This window comes from Astyanax mexicanus, chromosome 6, assembly GCF_023375975.1.
Source record: "Astyanax mexicanus isolate ESR-SI-001 chromosome 6, AstMex3_surface, whole genome shotgun sequence".
NCBI lineage: Eukaryota > Metazoa > Chordata > Actinopteri > Characiformes > Acestrorhamphidae > Astyanax > Astyanax mexicanus.
Genome location: NC_064413.1, coordinates 1351790 through 1377146, shown reverse-complemented (window position 1 = coordinate 1377146; position 25357 = coordinate 1351790). Strand labels below are relative to the sequence as shown.

The 25357-nt window shown below is 35.8% G+C and overlaps 2 protein-coding genes across 3 annotated transcripts in view; one reads left to right on the top strand and one right to left on the bottom strand.

Annotated features, from left to right (window-relative positions):
* The window catches only part of LOC103032492 (epidermal growth factor receptor), a 40115-nt gene extending 18760 nt beyond the window's left edge, over positions 1-21355 (bottom strand). Inside the window, exons 1-11 of one of the 2 annotated variants that reach the window (XM_022666906.2) lie at positions 21120-21355; positions 7014-7165; positions 6355-6565; positions 5027-5158; positions 4231-4299; positions 4014-4132; positions 2953-3094; positions 2120-2236; positions 1231-1357; positions 559-632; positions 129-219 (exon numbers count right to left, since the gene is read on the bottom strand). In XM_022666906.2, coding sequence (XP_022522627.2) covers positions 129-219; positions 559-632; positions 1231-1357; positions 2120-2236; positions 2953-3094; positions 4014-4132; positions 4231-4299; positions 5027-5158; positions 6355-6565; positions 7014-7165; positions 21120-21195 — 1310 coding nt within the window. In that variant the 5' untranslated portion in view covers positions 21196-21355. Of the gene's footprint in view, positions 1-128; positions 220-558; positions 633-1230; positions 1358-2119; positions 2237-2952; positions 3095-4013; positions 4133-4230; positions 4300-5026; positions 5159-6354; positions 6566-7013; positions 7166-21119 lie in introns of those variants that run through there. The other variant, XM_022666907.2, reaches the window with a different exon arrangement.
* Positions 1-25357, top strand: part of LOC103032795 (uncharacterized) — a 249132-nt gene that overhangs the window by 45105 nt on the left and 178670 nt on the right. The window lies entirely within an intron of this gene.

Genomic DNA, 25357 nt, shown 5'->3' with positions numbered 1-25357 from the left:
GTAACTTGTGTATTATTGTCATTTTAAAAGATATAATTTACAGAAAAAAAAACATAAAATAAATATATGTTATAAAATATAAAAAAAAAATTAAGTGTAGCACATATGTTTGAAAAAATAGATCTCACTGTTGTTGGGTTCGGCCTCTGATGACCTCCAGATTCTCAAAGGGACTCAGTGAGGTGAGGTTCTCAGGCCAGGCCTGTATCAGCAGAAACCCTGTTCAAGTTCATAAACAAGAATTAATGTTCTAAAAATGTTTTTGACGCAAAAACATATCAGCACCAATACTAAAACTCAACTTAGGTTGGTGTTTCTTATTTTTTTCGAAGCAAAAAAAAAAGAAATTTAAATGGAAACATATTGATAAACATGTTTTTTTCTTCTTTAAAATACTAAATATGAGTTTTTAGCTTAAGAACTAGTAAATTATTAGTGTTTTATTCCTGTATTACCTTAAAAAAAACTTGAATTCATGCTGTTATAGCCACATTTTGCAATTTTCTGGTATGACTCAGCAGTCTTAAAACAAATGGCTAAACAATTATATTTATATACCTGTGATTTCCTTCACTGTTTTAAAATAATCCAGTTTAGCAGGATCCAGTTTAGGCGTTTTTGTGTAGGGATCTCTGGAAAAGAACATTTTTTTTTAGCTGAATTCAGTTATATCATCATGTGTGTCACAGATCTTAAAAAATAAAATAAGAGAGCTTTTAAAAATGATGAGTTTCTTTGATTTTATCAAATTAAAAACCTCTGGAATATAATCAAGAGGAAGATGGATGATGATCACAAACCATCAAACCACCAAACTGAACTGCTTGAGTTTTTGCACCAGGAGTAAAGCAGCATAAAGTTATCCAAAAGCAGTGTGTAAGACTGGTGGAGGAGAACATGATGCCAAGATGCATGAAAAAAACTGTGATTAAAAACCAACCAGAGTTATTCCACCAAATATTGATTACTTCTGAACTCTTAAAACTTTATGAATATGAATTGGACTAGATGTATTTTATTATATGAAGAAATTGATTTTATGACAAAATGAGAATATTTTTATTTGTAATTTGGGAGAAATGTTAGAATGTTATCGAATATAAATGTTATAGAATAAAACTCAAACATTTATCTATAAATAGCAAAATCAGAAAAACTGATTCAGAAACTGAAGTGCTCTCTTCTTTTTTCTCCAGAGTTGTATGTGATAAATATATATAGATTTCTTACCCACGTAATGTTGTTGCAAATATTGAGATATCTCCATTTATTTTGGTGCAGTTTTGAAAGGTATCTATGTTAGATGCGTTGACTGTCATGATGCCGGCCAGCTCCCCGTTTCCGAGTCCATTGCAAACTAAAAAAAAATAAATAAATAAATAAAAACATTCATGATTTATTTTTAAAATCTGTATGATGTTGACAAATATTCACTTTTTTAGCAGAATATAGAATACTGGTTATGTATTGCAGCTTGGTAACTGTATATAACAAGCACTTTTGTAATTTACAGTATATGGATAGACACTGTATAGCAGCCAATATATATATATTGTCACACCTTAGCCTGTGTCTGTCTAGTGTGTGCCTGTGTATAAATACCCCATGTGCTCCTTTGTTTTCTGCCGTGCTTTTTGTTTGATGCTGTCCTGTTCAACCGTGTCTGGATGTTAATCTGTGTTTTGTCTACAGAGTTCTGGTTTGTTTTCTTTATATTGTTTGATTCTTTGTTAGTTTATTTCACTTCTTTGTTTGTTTTGAACTGGTTAAGTCATTTGTTTGTCCTAGTTTTTGGTTTGTCTTATTATGTCAAATAAAATCGACTTGCATTTGCATCCGGCCTCCTCCTCCGTGTTACATAAAGCACGACCGAGAACAAAGGAGCACATGGGGGTATTTATACACAGGCAAACACTAGGGACACCTGTGGAGGTAATGAGCGGGTGGAGTTACAAATGAGACAGGAGGGGTTACAGATAACAGGGCGGGGCTAAGGCGGAAACAAGACCAAAACAAAAACAGAGCCATGTGTAGCACAAGGAACCAAAAAACAGACACAGGCTAAGGCTAATATATATATTTATATTTATGTATATATATATTTATGTATATATATCACCTTTTGGGCAGGGTCCATTACAATTCTTGCATTTTCTAATTCCATTCTCCTCCACTTCATGAGTTTTGTCTCCGCAGGTTCGAACACAAGCTCCGTGATCCGTCACCACATAATTATCTATAGAAAACAAAACGAGCAAATCTGATTTATATACAGTATTTTCATTAACTACATCCTACAGTACTGAACTATTAACAACAGACACCAGCTTCTGTTACCAACTATATTTCTGAGAGTGATGCATGTGGGACTTCTGTATACCACAATCAATTCCAGCTCAAATTTAAAGTTGAATTAATGTTGATTTTGTGAAAAAAAAAGTGAATCAACATTTTTTCAATGCTGAAATTTTTAAAGAAGAGGGAAAAAATGTATTCCCTGATTAATTGAAAATTAATTCAAATTAATTTTTCATTTTTTTTAAATATATATTTTTATTCTCTCTCTCTAGCTAAAAGTACAAATTCCTAGTGTTAACAATAAATTTATATCAATAAATTAATATACTTTTAGTAAAGCTGAGTATAAGGAAAGTTACCCAGCACTACCAATCTAATTACTGAACATCTGATCTCAAAAATAAAACAGTAAAACTAATAGAACATGAACATTCATTTTCCAGCAGGACTGTCCAGCACACTGTCCACACTGCTAAAAGTACCAATTGAGACACTGATTTTTGTGTTTTCATTGGAAATACACGCTTAAAATAGATCACTCTGTGTGTAATATATCTTTATAATACATGAGAATGACACAGAAGTACATTTAATTACTAAAAAAATAGACATTGACGAGGATTTAAAAGCCAAAATACATTTTTAAACACTTACGTGGGCAGTTTTTTACACAGGTGGCTCCAAAGCTGAATTTGCCGTTAGGATTCACTACAAGCTGGTGAAGGTTGGGGTCGTACAGCATCAGCCGGGGACAGGCGTCTTTACACATCCCATCATCCTTAAACTCTCTGCAGGCCTGAGCGGTACACATAAAAAAAAAAAAAAAAACGTAACTTAACTTATTTTTTGCAACAATGTATATCCTTTCATACACTTAAAAATACTTTTATCATCAAAAAATAGTTGTACCCAGAAGAAATCAACCCATAGTGTGTCACAATAGCTGCACTGACTGATCGCAGAGTTGCCTGACAAATATTTGGCATACTAGATATCTGACTCAGTCTGTGACTGGGAGTCAGGAACAGCGGCTACATACTGCCAATGTAATTACAAAGAAAGAGAAGGAGAACCACGAATCTAAAAACACACCTCCTACATTACTAGAGCAAAAAGTTTGTGGAGAGTCTGACCCCTTTCTGTCCCCCTGTTTTATCAGTAATGGGGTAAATGTAGCTAAAAGCTAAAAACTTTAAATTAAAAATAATAATATGGCTGGCAACATCTACAGCTCTGTAAAAAATGCAGAGATCACTTCAGTTTCTGAATCAGTTTCTCTGATTTTGCTATTTATAGGTTTATGTTTGAGTAAAATGAACATTGTTGTTTTATTCTATAAACTACAGACAACATTTCTCCCAAATTACAAATAAAAATATTCTCATTTATTGTCTCATTAGAAAATGAGAAATGTCTGAAATAGCAAAAAAGATGCAGAACTTTCAGACCTCAAATAATCTGTTCAGAAATCAATATTTGGTGGAATAACCCTGATTTTTAATCACAGTTTGTTTTCATGCATCTTGGCATCATGTTCTCCTCCACCAGTCTTACACACTGCTTTTGGATAACTTTATGCTGCTTTACTCCTGGTGCAAAAAATCAAGCAGTTCAGTTTGGTGGTTTGATGGCTTGTGATCATCCATCTTCCTCTTGATTTTATTCCAGAGTTTTTTTTTATTTGCTAAAATCAAAGAAACTCATCATGAACTCACCAAGCAGTCTGTAGCCAGCGGTCCAGTGCATCCAGCAGCACAATGTTCATTACAGCAGTCCGCAATGGCGGGACCTTTGCATCTATGTGAACACTGCTCTGCACAGATTAGCCTAGTCACTGAGAGCAAAAGAAGCCAAAGAAATACTCCTCTAAACATTTCATTTATAGATTTATATATATGAAATGTACATACACACATAAAATAATATACTTACACTTCTGGCAGTTTTCCGGTCCTGGTGCCCAACATGATCCATTATAGCAACTTTTATCACATGGTTTACCTGAAGAAGAAAATATTATAATAAATTTCCTAAAAATTTCATATGACTACTTATTACTAATAATATTTTATGTTCTAAATCTTTTCTAAACTGTTTAACTTGCTTGTAACTTGTTTTTTGTTGTGTTACACATTCACTACATTGTGCTCTCTCAGGGCTCTGGCAGCTGATGGCGAGCTACATGACCGGGATTCGAACCAGCAATGTCCATATCATAGTGGCAGTGCTTTTTACTCAGCGACTCTTTTTAAATATATATTTGATTTCAGGAGAAACAGTAAATGAGCAGATATCCCAATGCTTTTGTATATGCCATGTAGTGTATATTAAAGATATTCATATTATCTGTTCAACAGTGATCAAAATCAATCAATCAATCAATCAACCTTTTTTTTTTTAACTCGGAATTACATTGAGGGCAACCCTCATTTTCAATGTGGCCGAGCATGTACTAAAACAGGGATTGAATTGACAAAGAAAATAATAACTACATTTAATCATATTAAAACAACAGTAAATAAAAGATTAAAAAAAGGTAAAAATAAAAATAAAATAAGAATAAAAAATGAATAGTGAAACTTGGTTTAATTAAGAAATTAAGATAAAAAGATGATAATATTAATACAAAAAAAGTTAAAATTAAGCTAAAAATACAAACAAAGAAATAATAAATAAATAAATAAATAAATAATAATAATAATAATAATAAAAGAAAGTATAGACTTACATGTAGAGTCAGTGCTTTCTGAGGTTATCACCGCATTTGTACTTTCCTTGCTCACGATATCGTGCCACTTAATAGTCTCTATGTTACAGAGTCTTGGATTACGAGCGATCCGAACTCCTCCTCTCAAAATCTCTGAAATAAATGAGAAAAATGTGAGAAACTGTGAGAAGTTAAATACGAAAATCACACCTTGGATCTTGATGAATGTGGATTACATTTAAAAGCTATACTGATATAAATTGTGTACTTTGTTAAGAACAAAATGATGTAACAGTCACTTTTAGTACTTTTAGTAATTTCTTGTATTTTTCCCTTAATTTTCATTACTGTTTATTATCTTGTAACTTTCTTTCATTGGAATTAGTACTAGTAACATGAGTGAGTTCCAGTAACAGGAGTGAGTAAGTTTTAGTAACAGGAATAAACGCCATTAACAGAGGTGAGTTCCAGTAAAAGGAGTGAGTTTTAGTAACAGGAGTGAGTAAGTTTTAGTAACAGTTATAAACGCCATTAACAGAGGTGAGTTCCAGTAACAGGAGTGAGTTCCAGTAACAGGAGTGAGTAAGTTTTAGTAACAGTTATAAACGCCATTAACAGAGGTGAGTTCCAGTAACAGGAGTGAGTTCCAGTAACAGGAGTGAGTAAGTTTTAGTAACAGTTATAAACGCCATTAACAGAGGTGAGTTCCAGTAAAAGGAGTGAGTTTTAGTAACAGGAGTGAGTTTTAGTAACAGGAGTGAATGTCAGTAACAAGAATGAGAAACTCCTTCTAACTCATTGTTCTGTATTCTGTTAAAGAGCCACTAAACCCTAAAACATAGTTTTTAAATTAATATCTAAAATGTGTTTCTTTAAAGTAATAAAACATATCAGTTCCGCCTAAAATTTGCATAAAAATATGTTCTAACCTTTAAAAAACATTTTTGTTGAGATAATTTCTGCCTCTGCAGCTCCTCTCAGGTTCAAATGTGTTTAACCATAAGCGTGGATGATGTTTCTGTGACTTTGGTACGCAAACACCTCATCACAATATGCAAATCAAGCAAGCAATCAATCAATAATACCGCCCCCCTGCTGACAACGTCCAACCATCTGCGTCTCACCGCTATCAGAGGCTTACTACTGCTGCTGCTGCAGCTCTGCCAATCAGCTCGTCTCTTTCTCCTGCCCCACCCCTAAACCCATACATCACCCAGTGCCCCTCCCAAACTACCCCTCCCAGATGTGGGCATTCCCAAGCCTTCCTCTAAGGTGTTACCTGATGTAATAAATGTGTATTATAACAGATCATACTATTAAATGTTGCAAAATAGATCAACCCCTCTTACCTCTTAAGTTCCGTAGAGGAAGTTCTCTCAGTCCGGTGGGGATGCTGCTCTCAGCAGATGAACTGTTTGCCGTGTGATAGTTGGCCATCACAGCCAGGGCGAATTTACCCTCATAAAGGGAGTGTCCCCGAATTAAACGCAGGTTTTCTAAGGGGATCACGTTCACATCGTTGATCGCTATGAGGACATAACCTCCAACTTCTTCAATACTCTGCAAATCAAAAGAACAGTAAGAAGAAATACATGATTTATAGCATTTTAATACATTTTACATACAACAGTAGAAGGGGGCGTAAATATATATATATATATTTTTTTTTTTTTTAAGCTTTTTTCAACTCAGAATCTAATAAAACACATATATATTTAACTATTCAAAATATGTACTGGTCAAATTCAGGCTTCTAATCCAAAGATTACAAAGGTTACAAAACTCATGTATAAGGTCCAATAATTCCTTTTGTTTTCTCTCAAGAAAGTCTTTATTTTAATAAAATGTTTGGCTGCATGTTCAAATAATTAATATTTATGACAAGAAATATCACTATATATGCATGCACACTGTTTTCAGGCACTTGATTCGGTGGAAAGGCCAATAAATAATGTCTAATTCAAGTTGTTAATTCTGTTTTTATTGGAGTGTAGGTGTTTTAACAGACCCTGAGGAAGGAGAGGTCGTAGTTCTCTCCTACGTGGGTGATCTCCAGGTTCTCCAGCACTACAGTACAGTTACTGTACATCTTCATCAACGCTCGGTAGTGGTCGTCTGCCTGGGACAGTAGATTTAGTTTGTTGCTTGTTCCCTGGCAAACTGTTGGGAAAAATATAAAAAGTTTGTTCTGAATAATGCCATTCATCTTGTAATCAATGAAAAGCTCAATAATCAATCAAATAACACTGATGTGTTATTCGCACAAATAACACAGGAGTGAACTGCATGCTGTTCCTAGCGCTGTTAGTTATCTCCTATCTGATGAGATGGCGTCACATGAATACTAATTCATGGGTTGACGTAGACACGGTGCTTTTCCTGATCCCTAACCCTTGTTTTTATACATATTTAATATTTTCTTTTACTAGCTGCTGCAGACAATGAAAGTTGAGGAAGAATTTAATGTGCAGCATCATAAACAACTAGAACTGTCACGATGCATTGAGAGATAGATAGAATAGATTTTATTTGTGAACGATATGTTGTCCCAGAAAGTATTGTACCATTAAATGGCACAAATACACCATGACATGCAGCCCCGGTCTGTCCCAGCTGGCCCACATTGGACTGGCATATAAGACACTAAAGTGATTAGAGCTGCACTGGGCCGTTATTATGTTTCTTTAAGTTAGTTTTGGGTGTGGATGAAGGGCAGTTTTACTAATAAAGGTACGTTTTGAGTTAATTTACTTCCTGTGTCTGTGTCTCTCTGTGCTTTTACACGACTGGATCATCCCCCCCCACCCCCCCCCCCTGTAGACGATAGCCTACGTTGCTGTATCATGTACCATCTTGCACAAAATGAAACAAACCTTAACAGAATGCAGAGCTCCTCAAACTGGTAAATCAACCTACTGTTGGACAGCCTACAGCTGAATCTGCTTTGTTTTCAGGTTGTATTCATATTTAAATCAAATATCACTACAATACACAAATGATAATAATCAAATACAGGAGATACAACATTTGTGGGTCTTAGTCAATCTTAATAATTATTAAAAATCTTAATAAGTATAGAGGTTTATTAAATCAGTGCAGTAAGTGCAACACAAATAACACAAAAGGATGCCACACAGAATTTCTGCTTAAGTTGCTGTAAGGAATTAAGAGCTTGTTAGATTTGTACAGAAGATAAATAAACGTGTTGAACTTTACTTTATCCTGTTACTGCATGCTCACCACTCATAGAGTCACAAGACTGAAAGGACCTTTTCTCACCTCTTAAAAAAAAAACAAAGTTTACCAGAAAAGAAAGCTTCTTCTGCAGGTTTCAGGATCTGCATGATCAACTTACTCAATCAAATCTCTAAATCCAATTGCAGAAAAAGCACCACCACACTGATAAGGTTGTTACAGAGCACACATACAGTAGATTTAAATAGGATCTCCGGTGGATTTTTTAACATAAATAAAACATCTCTCCAAACCATCACTGATTGGTGGAAACTTCACACTAGACCTGGAGCAGTTTGGACTGTGTGTCTCTCCACTCTTCCTCCAGACTCTGATCCCTTGAATTACTTTAAATGAAATAAAGTAAAATGTACTGATGATCAGTGATGGTTTGGAGAGACATGTCTGTCATCTGCTGGTGTTGATCCACTGTGTTTTATTATCAAGTCTAAACTCAGTACAGTTTTGTTTCCCTGCAAAATCTTACAGCACTTCATATCTTACAGCTTCCCTCTGCTGCTGACAACTTTTATGGAGATGCAGATTTCATTTTCCAGCAGGACTTGGCACACTGCCCACACTGCCAAAAGTACCAGCTGGTCTTATATAATATTCTAAATTTCAAAGACACTAGCCACAAGTATTTACTAGATATATTGTATAATCTGACAACATTTTTTTAAGTGCATGTGCTTCATGCAGCACATGAGTAACAAACTACCCTCAGATTCCTATTTATTATTATTTTCATGAATCCTAATTTACGGGAACTTAGTAAAGAACTCTGTACAGAGCGTGTGTTTGCGTAAAGAGTCTGATAGGTTATACACTAAACAGAAATAAATTTAAAGTATAAAATAAAAGTTAAAACTTAAAGATGTTAGGGCTGCACAATATTGGAAAAAATCACATTGCAAATGTTCTTTTTTCAAAGATTTTAAACAATGCAGGGCCCATGACATCACCAGCCCCGCCCCCATCCAAGCTCTGTCTTGCGGAGTCCAGACCAATCAGGAGCTGAGTTGTCAGCGCCGAGCTCTCAAAACCCGAGGAAAACAGCAAAACAACAGTGATCGACTCTTTAATCAGCATTTAAATGCCTTTTTTTAAGGTAAATAAGAGCGTTTGTTTTTCTGGGATTAAAAGTGTGAATTCAGCTGTAACTGGAAATATCTGCACTGATAAACTGTGCTGCACTGAGGAGCACAGCTTTAGACACGTGCTCACGTTTACGAGCACGTGCCCAACCATGTGGATGATGGAGGCCATGCATGCGGTTACCTCCTGTTTACTCCTGCCCCCCCCTCACGCTTTTCAGGCAGCAGCAGCCTGTCACTCACACAGACACAGAGACAGCGCTGTGCATCTACTTCTTTACTTCTTGTGTCAAGAATCTAAACATTTCAGCATGACGTGTTTGATTTAATTGCCTAGAGCGACATCACACGTCCTGCGATGTCACTATTGTGCACGCACACATCGCGATGACGATGCTTAAACAATATATGTGCGTGCATTGTGCATTTTCAGAGGTTATCTGGTGTACCACCTTATAAACTAATGACCACTAACTGCTTTTAGCGAAACATTTCCATTTCCCACTGAATCCACGACAATTCTGCAACGCTGCAGTAAAAAAAAAAAAAACCTTAAGCATAAACACTCTGTTACCTGCCCTGTTTAACACAATTAAACCAGAGACAAGGTTCATGTTAAAGTTAGAGCTTTAAGAAGCTTAAGCAAATGAAGTGAAAGGAAGATTTTAAATCTTTCCTTTAAAAACAATATAATGGCTATGAAATGAAAACAGCAGCAGAGTGAGCGCTGTGAGCACAGTGTTAACTGCAGGTCCTGTAGCTGCAGGCTCAGGCAGCAGGATGTGACTGAACAGGTTGGTCCTGAGTGAAGAACGTGAATGGGAATGTTTCTCACATTCCACTGAGACGAGCTCTGATTCTGCTTATTATGAAATACTGCGCAGCAGGTAATGATAAAGCAGGGTCACAGCGTGCTCGTGTTCAAGAACACAGATAAGAGTCATTTATTGTAGTTTTTTGTATTTATTTCTAATTAAATCATTTTTTATACCCAATTTAGACAATTATCCAATCCTTTTTTTTATATAAACTCCCCCTATCACTAGTAAACTGCAGGATCCCAGACCCTCATGCTCACCAACATCACACTACAGCCTTATTAGACAGATCTACAGCGCACTGGTCATGGTTTAATTTCTCATTCTGTCTAAAAAAAGCACAAAATCACATTTTTTCTTTTATTCTTATATAATTCTATATATGTTCTTATACCCCTCACCTTCTTTCCTCAATGCTGACCTTACACTAAACATTTTTTAAGCTATTTTACTCTTTTTATCTTTTTTTCTCAATCTGGTGTTCAGATCAAATCAACCGTGTTTATTATTTTCTTAAGTCTTCAGACGTGGCTCATGCAAATATCATCGAATCAAATCAAATCAAATCAAATCACATTTATTTGTACAGAGCTTTTCTTTGATTTCACCCAATTAAAACCTCTGGAATATAATCAAGAGGAAGATGGATGATCACAAACCAGCACCAGGAGTAAAGCAGCATAAAGTTATCCAAAAGCAGTGTGTAAGACTGGTGGAGGAAGAGATTTTTTGCATTATTTGAGGTCTGAAAGCTCTGCATCGTTTTTTGTTATTTCAGACATTTCTCATTTTCTGCAAATAAATTAATGCTCTAAATGACGATAATGTTCATTTTACTCAAACATAAACCTATAAATAGCAAAATCAGAGAAACTGATTCAGAAACTGAAGTGCTCTCTTAACCCCTAGTGAGCGCGGATGTTTCCTAACCGCTACAAGGTTGTAAACTCACCTCTTACAAACCACATCAACAAAGGAATTTCACAAATGCATGTGCTTAAACAATTACAAAACACACCACGAGAAAAAGTTGACATTTTTTAGTTGTAGTTCTGTAGTGACCCTGCGTGATCCCCAGTCTTTGCAAAATCTGAGTCTTTTAGTCTATATTAACCCTTGTGTGGTGTTCGGGTCTGTGGGACCCGTTTTCATTTTTCATCAAATGATACTAAAAAAATATTTTTTCTAACTCAAACTCATTGGGATTGGCTCATTTTTTGTGAAAAACATATATCAAAACACATTTTCGATAAACACACACTGTACACCCCCCCCCCCCCCCCCCCACACACACACACACACACACATTTATATTACATACAGTATGTTTGCCCAAGGGCTAATAAACATTGCTTCATTTGTAAATTTGAAACTAAACAAATGTTCTACTCATATCTTGAGTTTAATTCATTTTCTTTTACATTTTATTAAAAAACTAATAAAAAAAGAGTAGCACTTTTTGAAAGAAATGTAACATAAGAAAGGTAAAGGGCAAATATTCACCATGTAAGCTGTTTATATTGCTTGCAATTTAGGTGAAGCGAGCATGTGCAAAGCATTTTAATGTAGAATTGCTTAATTTTGCTGAATTAAATACAAATAACAAAGTAAACGAGTAACAAAAATATCAACACCACACAAGGGTTAAAAATCTTTTCAGTCTTCAGTCTAAAAGTCGTCTAGTGTATCGTTTGCTTTAAAGTCCAGAAAAAAAAGCCTAAAGATAAATCCTGCATAAGAATTCAGCCAGAGGCGAGTGCTGGATCTGAATCAAGTGCTATTAAGTGGTTTTGTCTTCACCTCTTTCCCAAGGCTGACAAATAACCTAATTGGCTGTTTTCACAAGACTTTTAGCTTTCCTTTCCTCTAATGCAACTCACTCTTTAATCTCCTCAAGGCCTCTCTCTCTCTCTCTCTCTCTCTCTCTCTCTCGCTTCCTCTCTCTCTCTCTCTCTCTCTAATTTAGCTTGAGGGCATGATGGATGCTAATCTTATGTTCACCCAACAACTGTGCACTAAACAACACTATAAATGAATGTGGAACAGAGCATAAATTAATTGTACATGTTTTTAAGGCTTATAAAATAAATAAAATAAATAATATAGTGTTTCTTTAAATGTATTGAAGTTTATGTCACTGCAGATATATTATTTTGTTTAATACACCTTCAATTTCATATGTTGCAGCATTAATTGCAGAGATATTACATAGCGTTGATTATATAGCAACATAAAGTGCGTAAAAGTGCTGCGCTGTTATGATACGAATGCGCCAAAGTCAGAGCTCACCTGGCTCTTAAAAGGAACGACAAGTGACGCACTGATTGGTTTATTTCACGCTACGCCCAAAACTAACCACACCCATGAATAATTAAGAGAATTAGTACATGACTTTTGTTCTTTTCGAGACACACAGATATGCTCTAAATCCAACTGCGTGATACGCAGTAATTGATTGATGCGTTATAGAAAATAACTAAACTAGAGTCTCCTCATTCTCAGTGCCAAAATGTGAAAATGTGAAAATTTGAAGTGCTGTGACAAATAGCAACACTATAAAGTGGTAATGCACCATAAAATGGTGGGATGCACCATATATAAATATATAAAATGAAAAAAAGCAGATAAAACATGAAATATTTTGCGTTCATACTGTCTGCGATCAAATAAAAGACAAAGTCAATGTAAGGAACACTGTATTTTTAGCTTTTAGAAGTTAAAAAATAAACAGTGTTTTTCACAGTGTATATCATAACACTATCAAATCACTTAGCGTAAGTATTTAGTGATCTGACACTCCTTCAACACGCTTTCAACACTCCTCTCCAGCTACTCCGCCCTCAGGCACAACACTGAGCGCTTCACCTTTTCCCCCACAGTTATGAGTGAATGTGGGTGGAGATCTTCCTGTGGGTGGGGAGCGTCTGTCAGAGGGTTTGGTGGATCAGTGTAGCTGATATATAATCAATTGGTAGCAAAGATAATACAATACTATTATATTAAAATAAAAAAACTAAATTTTATAGTGCACACTATTAAAAAAAATATTAGTCTTAAATGTACTGTATATTCCTCTTTAAATTATTCAATTGCGCAAAAGCACATCATCCCGATGCTTAAGTTTTGATTAAATAAAATAAAATATATAATTAAATAAATGATGAATTAATTCTGAAGTGAGCTCATTGGATTTCATGCAGCTGATGGTATCTGACCGGTTATCAGTACAGATATTTAAAAAGAGCAGTGAGTGGCCTTTTGAACAGGGTGAACAAACTCAAACAGCAGGCAAAGGTCTTTTTAAGATCCACACAAAGGTACATTTCTGGAGTATTGCATGTTTATCTTGGTGGTGGAAAACACAGGTGCTCCACTGACTGTTTAAAACCCTGACAACAGTCAACAGTCAGTCATCCAATCCTATCTTCTGCACCGTGGAGCACTGTGTGCACTGTGCAGAGTACAAATCCAACTTATACATCAACAATAAACTGAATAAAGAATAAAATAACATTATTGTTCCCTTAAATAAACTGCTGGTGCACGCATTAATTTTAAAGAGGTCAGTTTCCTCTGCTGAGACGCATAAAAGCGCTGCGCTGTTAAGATACGAACACGCCAAAGTCGGAGCTCACCTGCCTTAAAGGGAATGTAATGCGCCGAGTGGTCCGAGGGTCTAAAGCGCTGCAACTATGAGCGGGAGGTCGCAGGTTTGAACCCCCGCTCATGCAGCTTTACCATCAAGCTGCCGGCGCTCAGAGGGAGCAAAATTGGCCCTGCTCCCTCCGGGTGGGTAGATGGCGCTCTCTCCCCACATCACTCCTATGGTGATGTCTGCAGCACAGGGCGTCTGTGAGCTGATGTATCAGAACTGAGCCGCTGCGCTGTCCTCCAATCTCGGAGGCTGCTCGAAAAGAAGCGGTGGCTGGCTTCACATGTATCGGAGGAGGCATGTGTTAGTCTTCGCCCTCCTGGTGTGTTGAGGCATCACTAGTGATAGTGGGTTGGGTAATTGGCCGTGTAAATTGGGGAGAAAATGGGAAAAATTTGAAATTAAATTATTAACAAAAAAAGGGACACACTGGTTTATTTCACGTTACGCCCAAAATTAAACACACCCATGATTAATTAAGAGAATCAGTTCATGCTTTTTGCACATTATAATGTGGACAAAATGTATGCAATACCAAAGACACAACGACCGGCCCCAAACCCATCTGCATATTAGCCTGGTTTCTGCACTTTCTGCAGTTCTGCACTTATTTCAAGGTCTTGCTTATTCCATTATAATCCCGTGATTATCTTAATCTAATGTGTATCTTCTTAATGATCTGTGTTGAAGTGTTGAGAAGTGTTTCAGCCTCTCCAGATCACTTCACTCTAATCCCCAAAAAATCCCTAAAATCACTCATAAAATCACTCGGCTGGTTCCGATGCATTTTAAATAACTCCGACGCTCTTTAACAACAGAACAGGTCAGAAGTTTTTAGTGTCAGAACTGTGTCACGTTTTTTTGATCCGACACTTTGGCAAGTAAAAAAAAATGAAAGACCACATCCATTATACCTTAAAGTGACTTTTCTTAAATAAACAAACGAAACAATGTCACACAACAACAATTCTGTGATTAATCCACATTATACCACAGTTAGTTCTGTGAGTGCCGTTATCAGCCGGTAATGTACTTTAACTAACCGAAGCTCTCCATGTATTATTCCGCCCACATACAGGTAACCTAGCAACGATGCGGCGCTTACAAACCAAACAGCGCAGCTACAAACAAACAGAGCAGCAATGGAACTATTTTAACTGGTGTTCAGTTTTATGTGTTTAGTTATATTAAATCAATTTATCATTATTGTTCAAATAAAGATCAAAAGTCCAAATGTTTAAATGTTTCAATGGGCTGTTCAAATTTTTCCACATGACTGTAAATAGTGGGAGTAATAAATAGAGACACACACACACACACACACACACTCTTCCACCAGCAGTGTATCTCTGGGCTCTCTGTCAGCCACAATAGGAGGCATGTGAATGAATTGCAGACTAACCAAATTGTAGCGAATGCAATTTGCAGTGTTTTAAATTAAATAAAGAAACCTCATGTAGACGTTTTCAATGTGGCAGCAGACAAAGACTGACTTAAACAAGTGAATGTGTTTATATGTGTTTATATATGTTTATATATTTCACTCCTTGACAAAACTGCAAACACTAAACTCCTGCTCACAGTTTGCTGTAAGAGAATGAGACGTATTGAATAATAACATGTGTTTTAAATAGCATGTGATATTTATGTTTATGTTTTAATTGATTTCAGTCAGTTGCCTTATAGTTGCTGAATCTTTTTCTAATTTTTTTTAGCTTTATATATTATTTACAAGGGACTCTGGACTGTTAAAGTTTAAATATCCCTAAACGATTGGAAGATTGGATTTCAGCTATTACTCATGAATATTCATACATGCAAACATATCGCCTCTGATTGGCTAACACCACTGCGACACCAGGAGGCAGTGAGACGGACAACAGTTAATATAAAGACATTTTTACATTAATAACAGTCTTTGCAATGTCATATGTTACGTTACAACATGTGTAATAATAATGCCCTGCTAAGTTCAGTTCAGCCACTGACCTAGTCATAGAGTCTCTGTAAAACACCAAATCCACCGGAGATCCTATTTAAACCTATAGTTACTTACACACAGAGGTGGGTAGTCCAGGTCCAGAAAGTAAAAATCTGCTTTTACCAGTGTAAACAGAACTGTTCTAAACATACACCTACCTATCTCTATTGTACTTGGCTGGTGGTGTTGTTCCTCCATAGACTAATTCTAACCATTTGTTTCTTAGCTCTGAATTACTGGGTAAAGTATATAAACACTGATGTGTTATTCGCACAAATAACACAGGAATGAACTGCATGCTGTTCCTAGCATTGTTAGTTATGTCCTATCTGACGAGACGGCGTCACCGCCCCGCTTCATCTCTGCTTGTGGGCGGTCCCGAGCTGAGGTGGGCGTGGCCATGAATATTAATTCACGGGTTGATGTAGACACGGTGCTTTTCCTGATCGACTCTGATCGTTTTTCTGAATATTTTCTTTTACTAGCTGCTGCAGACAATGGATTTTAGCGGAGGAGAACTTTAGGTAAAACACTTACAGGCTGTTTAAAGGTGGTTAGATATTAAAAGTTTAAAATTACTAAGTGACACCAGTGAGCTGAGTTTTAGAGTTTTCTGTAGAAACACAAGAAACGCCTCCCTCTGCCACACTACACACTAAAATAACTGTAGAAACAATATGATTATCTATACTGGATTATCTAGATTCAATTTATGTGTCTGCCAACGACCTCAAATCAGCACACTCAGTTCATCAGTTCATCACTCTGCTCTGAGTGAAATTACTACCCCATATCACTGTGGGATTCATCAGAGAAAGAAGTCATTTAGTCCACTGTGCAAATGTATGGTGGGAAACACATTTGTTCCCTTATGAAAAGTATGAAAGTATACTTAAATTAAGCTGAACCACTAATTTGTACTTAATTACTACTTGTTTGTAATTAAAATAGTATAAATGTACACAAAATATATACTGAGTATACTGTTAATATGCTATTTTCCCCACTATTTATTATAATTTAAATATATTTGTGTGAGCTGTATCCAACTGAACATTTAAACCATATTATAAAGGTGATGTAAAAATATATTATAATATAATATGATAACATCATATTAACATCATTTTCATTTTTTTTACCATTTTGTATATAAACTGGTAAAAAAAAATTAGATGCTGCAAGCATCAGTTATTTTATTTGCTTTAAACTGACTAAAGTAAACTTTTAAAGTCTATTTTTATAACATAAAAGTTCATAATCACAGTTTTAATTTGTAATTTGTTTCTAAGACATTTTACAGTTTAAGAAAACAATACAAAAAGTATGTATTCTTTATTAAGTAGTCCAGAGACAAGAAGTTAAATCTTTTTTTATATTTTATATGATCTCCACAATTTTACAGTGAGAGCAGGACACAATGTCCTTCCCCTGGGAAATAAAAGCATTTAGCAGGAATAAAAGTCAATAAAACGTTTTTATATCGCTAAACTAATCAATAAAAATAAGGCTTAAAAGGGTAACAAGCATCATATTGATATTTAGCACATTTATACTGTTAGTTTTAATTGATTTTTTGGACTTTCTGTACAATTTAACTCATGGTTGCTTCAGGCTACGTGGTAAAGACCACTGATGCTCACAGAGAATTAAATTATGTGTTATGTGGGCATGCTTACAGAAATGCTAAATGCTAAAAAATAAAAAAAGAGTTATTTGATGTAACAGCAGTGGAACCCCTTCGGTTTGTTTGGCTGTATCCTCTTGAGACCCACAAAAAGAGGTTTTAATATTTAGATGTTAAGGTAATTATGTATTGTAGTTAAAAGAAAACTTTACAGTGGAAAATACCAAAAATGCTTTTGTTATATTTTATCACATATATTTTTAAGTTTAATTTAAAGGACATACTGCATTGCCTGATCTCAGAATATCCGAGTTTTGTAAAGTTACTGTAGCTTTAACTCAGAGAGACCTGTTGTATTTCACAAAGAACAAGAAAAAGAGGATTTTAGCGGAAAGAGATCTTTAAGAAAAACTGAAAGAAGGAAAGAAAACACTAAAAAATCTGAACACTAAAAGCCTTGCCCTTTAAAAAAATTCTGAGAAACCTGCTGCACATACTTTATAAAATTCTTTCAGTCTCACTCAGCCGTCTGCTTCCTCAGAACTGAAACTAGCCCTGTCATAATGACTATTTTAAGTGGACAAATCAGAAATTTTACTGACGTAATGATAATCAAATAGCATAACTAAGCAGAATGACTTTTAAAAATCGGCTTGAAATACTATACGGGTTGAACAATGAAACTGAAACACCTGGTTTTAGAGCACAATAATTGATTGTGGTGACGGACAGTTCTGGTGGAAACAGGAGAGTTGAGGTGCACATTGAATTCTGCGTGATTTGATCAGCCGTAGTTTTATGTTTTTTGGATACAATCCGGGTTATCACCCGAACATCCCTTTCAGACAGCTTCCTCTTACAGCATCCACAGTTAATCCTGTTGGATGTGGTTGGTTCTTCTTGGTGGTGTGCTGACGTTACCCTGGATACCGTGGCTCTTGATGCATCACAAAGTCTTGCTGTCTTGGTCACAGATGCTCCAGCAAGACGTGCACCAACAATTTGTCCTCTTTTGAACTCTGGTATGTCTCCCATAATGTTGTGTGCATTGCAATATTTAGAGCAGAACTGTGCTCTTACCCTGATAACTGAACCTTCACACTCTGCTCTTACTGGTGCAACGTGCAATTAATGAAGATTGAACACCAGGCTGCTCCAATTTAGCCATGAAACCTAAAATCCCGCACTAAAATGATGACAGGTGTTTCAGTTTCATTGTATAACCCCTGTAGATAAGCTGTATTATAGATGAGCAATGGCTGCAACTTCAGGTAGCTAAACAAATCCATTAGACTAATGGGCTTGTGACATCATGGGCCCTGCATTGTTTAATATCGCGATATATATTGTTCAAAATTATATTGTGCAGCCCTAGTATGTTCTTCACCCAGTAAATCAACTAAAATAAGCTATTTAATATTTAATATTGATATAAAGAACAATGGCGACAACATCTTTTCTGGGTTTAGTGAGAAAAGTAACAGCAGACAAACTCAAACCTGTTTCAGGGATTTAGCAGAAGAGATTGTGATGATTCTGCGTTACTGACCTCATTGATTGCACAAGAAAAAAAAAACAAAAGAACTGCTTTTGTACTAAAATAATAAGAGACTGTCAGAGTCGGGGCTTGACTCTACTTGTCTCGGTGCTCATTCTTAATAATGGTGAAATTCTGGCCCAGCTAAATATATTCCAGTAATCCAGATATCTGGGGTCATTTTCTCATACAAAAATAATGAAATAATCTCAGTAAACTTTTAGTCCAACATAACCAAAATCTGGGTCTGGTTTAGTTAAAATTTACTAGTTTTAACTTTATTCCTTAATAACAGCAATATATTACCGCTAATTCTTACTTTCTTTTTTCTTTTATCGCTATTTATTTATTTATTTATCTTTGTATATTTTTGGGAAGTAGAGGTGCGTAAATTGGTTTAAGCTGTATTTTTTAGAACTGAGCTTGATTGCTAACAGTATAAATGTCCAGGATTCCTCCATAATCAAAATAGGATTTCCTATTAAAAAAATGTTTATATAGCATAAAGCTCTGGAAAAAAAATAAGCGAGCTCTTAAAAATGATGAGTTTCTTTGATTTTCCCAAATTAAAAACCTCCAGAATATAATCAAGAGGAAGATGGATGATCACAAACCATCAAACCACCAAACTGAACTGCTTTTAAAAATAATTTTGCACCAGGAGTAAAGCAGCATAAAGTTATTAAAAAGCAGTGTGTAAGACTGGTGGAGGAGAACATGATGCCAAGAAAAAAAAACTGTGATTAAAAACCAGAGTTTTTCCACCAAATATTGATTTCTGAACTCTTAAAACTTTATAAATATTACATTTTTTCTTTATATAATTTGAGGTCTGAAACCTCAAATGTTGTCTGTAGTTTATAGAATAAAACAACAATGTTCATTTTACTCAAACATAAACCTATAAATAGCAAAATCAGAGAAACTGATTCAGAAACTGAAGTCCTCTCTTCATTTTTTACAGAGCTGTATATCTATGCCAACACCTTATTTCAGTATAAATGACTGGAAATAAATGAAGCTGGAAATGCGTAGCTATGTCTTATCTCTTCTATCTGTCACCCATCAGCACCACCTACCCCATTCAACCCCCCCCCCCCCCCCTTACCTCTGGTTTGCTTGTCTCTCTGTACCGGTTTAGTTTAAAGTATGTACAGCCATAGGTGTGTGTGTGTGTGTGTGTATATACATGTATATTATGGTTGTCAACATTAACACGTTAACGCATACAGGTAATCTGGAAACTTTAACACATTCCTTCTCTCTCTCTCTCTCTCTCTCTCTCTCTTTTTTAATGTAGAATATGGAGCTACATTAGTGTTTATTTTCTCCATTTCAACTCTCACAGTTAAACTCTGTAACTCAGAACATTACACTTTCTAGTTTAAAAAGCATAAAAAATTCCCTTAGATAATACAGTAAAACTACCCTGAGATATTATAATACCGTAAATAATAAGATCTAGTCTGCCACTTTATAACATTATTTCTTTTCCCCTCTTAAAAATACAGTTAAGTACCAGCATTTTAAAAAAAGGTAATCACAATTTTATCTGTGATTTATCCATTTTTAAGGGATTGGCACCAATAATACAAAAGTAAATGTGTCTAACATTTGAATCTTTTACTCGCAATTAAATACCCATTGTCTAAACTTAAGGAAGAAATTTAAGTGTGATTAACTGTGATTAATCACATTTTTTATCAAAATGACAGGGGATTAAATTATGGCCACATCCTGGACAATTATACTGTTAGTTATTGTAATAGCTGTAGATGATTTTCTTTGATTTTACCAAATTAAAAAAAAGAGGAAGATGGATGATCACAAGCCATCAAACCACCAAACTGAACTGCTTGAATTTTTACACCAGGAGTAAAGCAGCATAAAGTTATCCAAAAGCAGTGTGTAAGACTGGTGGAGGAGAACATGATGCCAAGATGCCAGATTTCCAGACCCATTTTTAAATGACATTTTTTCCCTTTTTGTTTAAGGACAGAGTGTACGCAGGCGCGTGCACAGGATATTATCATAACCATCAGCTGGAGCGCGCGCTCCTCGTCTTGTCAGCGCTTGCCTAAAACATAAAAAAGTGGATTTTTGCTGGCTGTTCTCGCGCTCAGGAGAAATAAAACTCTACATTTAATGAAGTAATTAAGTGAACTCACCTTTTCTCTCAGGTGCAGCGGAGCACGCGAGGCTTAACACGGCCAGGTAGAGGAGTCCTGCAGCGGCAGGTGACATTTTAATCAGGTAACTGCGTGTTTATCTGGAGGTGTCCTGAGCGCGTGCTTGGGGTGGTACTCCAGCAGGGCGCGCGCAGGGCGTTTGGAGGCGGCGCGCGGGATCAGCACTGCTCTACTGGTCAGGGCTGTTGTACGGGGCAGATGTGACGTGTGCCGCTCCAGAGGTGTAATCTGCGGGTTACTACAGCGCATGCGCAATAACAAACTGTCACTGTCCAATGAAAAACAAGTATCTCTATTTTTGTTGATTTTTAGTTTACTACAATATTTAAACAGATAGTCTCTAACACTGTGTCAAAATTTATTGATAAAAGAACCAGTAGAAATACTTAAAAATAACCTAAAATAAAAAATATTTAGAAAATTTAAAGTTGCTGTTTTTTAGATACTTGTTTTTCATTGGACAATGACGAAATACTCATGGAAAAGAGAAAATAGAGCAATGTAATTACTGACAGCTCCAAAACTTTAGAATAATCTTTCACTTTTTATAAAGAACTCAATCACAGTGGATATTTTTAACCTTCCTTTTATGTTCTGGGCAAATGAAATGTATTTGTTTTTATCTTTTTTTAGTACCTGCATGGGAACACCACTGCTGTTCACATTTGTTGATACGTTTGAAATAATTTTATAACATTTTGTTTTGTTTTCCTATTTTAAAACGGTATTGAAGGATGGAGAATAAACATGGCTATTCCTCTGCCAGAGACTATTTAAATCACCTTAAAATTCTAAAAAAAAAGTGTCTGGGACACTGTTTAATATGTATACTATACACTGAGAGTACCATTACATTATACCAAACAATAGATAATCTGTTTGTAAAGTGTAGAAAACACAAAATTAACAAAAATGAATTATATTTGATCTGTTTATCCTTTAAAATCAGTCATATCACACCTGGGCCATGTGCTAGTGGAGTGTGGAGAGTGACCTCTAGTGGTCGCTGGAGGAACAGCACACTCGAGGACGGTGTAGATAGATAGATAGATAGATAGATAGATAGATAGATAGATAGATAGATAGATAGATAGATAGATAAATAGATAGATAGATAGATAGATAGATAGATAGATAGATAGATAGATAGATAGATAACAAATTCATATTCATAAAGATTTAAGAGTTCAGAAATCAATATTTGGTGGAATAATCCTGGTTTTTAATCACAGTTTTTTTTTTTCGTGCATCTTGGCATCATGTTCTCCTCCACCAGTCTTACACACTGCTTTTGGATAACTTTATGCTGCTTTACTCCTGGTGCAAAAATTCAAGCAGTTCAGTTTGGTGGTTTGATGGTTTGTGATCATCATCCATCTTCCTCTTGATTATATTCCGCAGGTTTTTAATTTGGTAAAATCAAAGAAACTCATCATTTTTAAGTGTAGCCATCATGTTTTAAGCTACACATCAAGAGATAATTGTTGCCTCCCTTCAAGATAATGACTCCGCCTACTGCTTACATAATAAACAGTGCACACAAAGAACCACAGATCTCAGGAACCATTAGACCCAACTTAGACCTGAGTTCAGTGACTCACGCTCATCATCAGTCTGCTGCACGTTTACTGCAGGTTATGAAGCCAGGCAACCACCCTGCATTAATACAGAGCCGTAAAAGACATGTGGTTTCCAGGACGCTGATTAAGTCGAGTCAATAAAAGAGGAATTTTGATGAAACACTGGTTCAGGTCAGGATTAAAACATATTTTTTCCCAGAAAATGTTCCTGCTGCATTAGTTAGTTAGTGCAGCATTCATGCAGAAGAACATGGCTATCTTCTAAACAATAATAGAGTATTGGTATCAGACCCGTATCAACAGGGCAAGCAAACCAATCAATTGCCTATATAGGGCCCTGAGCTGACCTTTAGAATTTTTGTGTATTTTATTGCTAATTTCAAATTTTTATCTAATCTTCTTCCCAATTTACAAGGCCAATTACCCAAGAAGACCAGCACACGCCTCCTGCGACACATGTGAAGTCAGACTCCGCCTCTTTTTGAACTGCTGCTGATGCTGTAGCATTGCCGAGTAGCATCACAGCAGCTCTAACGCTGGGAATAAAGGGCAGCGACTCGGTTCTGATACATCAGCTCACAGACGCAGCCTTGTGCTGATCCACATCACCCTAGGAGTGATGAGGGTTAAAGAAAGAGCGCCATCTACTGTGAAAAACAGAATATGTTTTATTTAGTTAGATTGTTATTATTGGTAAAAAAAATAAAAAAAAAACACCCCCAAATCCTCCCCTGTTCCACCAATGACTGACTGCCCCTCATGCTGAACAGTATGACTCTCAGCAGGAAGTGCTGCTAGTTTAGTGGGTTTTAGTGGGTGTTGGGTCTTTAGGGAGTGCTAACTTTTAGCCTTAGCTTTTAATAATTGCTAAATTAAGCAGTTTTCCAATTGTATTAAATGGTATTTTATAGTTAGTTTAATTAGGCAGTTCTAGTACATACTGCTTTACTGCATTCAGAGTGTAAAAATATACAGATCTAAATATAACAAAGACAGAAGAGTTTAACATTGCGTATTTAACTCAATATGAGTTCAGTGATATTTAATTGATATGTTTTTTAAAATGCTCTAGTAAATATACATGTGGAAGCCGATTCCCTCTTAATATTAACTTTATAGGAGAGAGAAAAAACCTTCTTAACTTTTAATAGAAGTCAATGTAAAAAGAGTTTATTTCAGGTCATTTAGAAGAGTTTCTATTGGTTCGTTCATCAAGAAATTTTAGCACAGTGTAAGAGACAGTTTTGCTGTTCAAATTATGTAGTAAACAAAAAATCGACAAAAATTGAGATAAGTGTTTTTTACACTGGACAGCGAAGAAATATAAGCTGTGATTGGTCCAGTCAGAAATACAGTGTGTCACGTTTTTTCATCAACATCTAAAGATGTATTAATAAAGTACTGATATTAAATAAAGAATAAAGGATAAAGAATCGCTCACATGTAAATGAAGTAAAGCTGATTGGCTGTGAGAGAACTAGAGTGGGTATATGCAGGTCTTTTTTAAGACTAAGAATAGTCTGCAGCTGGTAGAATAATTTTAGATGGTTGGACAGTCCCCACCGCCCCAGGCAAGGTTACAACCCTTCAGGCAGGATCATCTTCCTCTGGTTGCTAAGAGATTTAATCCGACTATAGTAACTATAGAATCTGTTCTCTTATCTCTGTTGATCGATTGATGTAGTACTGAAAAGTATTTCTGTTAATAGCAATGATGCGCGACAGTATAGACAGTGTAGACTAATAGTCACTGGAGTATTTATATACTCCTTCAACTTTTTTACATTTTGTCTCAACCACAAACTTAAATGTGTTTTATTGAGATTTTAGAAAGTGGTGCATAATTGCGAAATTGGGGGAACAAAATTAAACGAAACACCCATGGTCACTCTGGAGGAGCTGCAGAGATCCACAGCTCATGTACAGATCAGGAGAATCTGCAGGAGAACTATAAGTTGTGCACTCCTCAAATCTGGCCTTTATGAAAGAGTTGTTGAACATTGTTGAAAGAAAGACGAAGTAAGAAGTGCCGTTTGCAGTTTGTAGCCACAAGCCATGTAGACGAACACAGCAAACATGTGGAAGAAGGTTCTGTGGTCAGATCAGACCAAAAAAAAAAGGTTTAAGGCTTTTTGGACTAAATGCAAAGCGCGGAAAACGAACACTGCTCACCATCCCCACTGTGAAACATGGTGGTGGCAGCATCATGCTGTGGAGATAAGCTTTTCTTCAGCAGGGACAGAAAAGATAGTCATAGTACAGGGCAATCCTTGAGTCCTTATTTTGCTATTTATAGGTTTATGTTTGAGTAAAATTAACATTGTTGTTTTATTTTATAAACTACGGCCAACATTTCTCCTGGCTGAGGGGCTGAAATAACAAATAAAAGATGCAGAGCTTTCAGACCTCAAATAATGCAAACAAAGCAACAAGTTCATATTCATAAAGTTTTAAGAGTTCAGTGGTTTTTAAACACAGTTTTGTTTATGCATCTTGCAATTATATTATTCTCCTCCACCAGTCTTACACACTGCTTTTGGATAACTTTATGCTGCTTTACTCCTGGTGCAAAAATTCATTCAAGCAGTTCAGTTTGGTGGTTTGATGGCTTGTGGTGATCATCCATCTTCCTCTTGA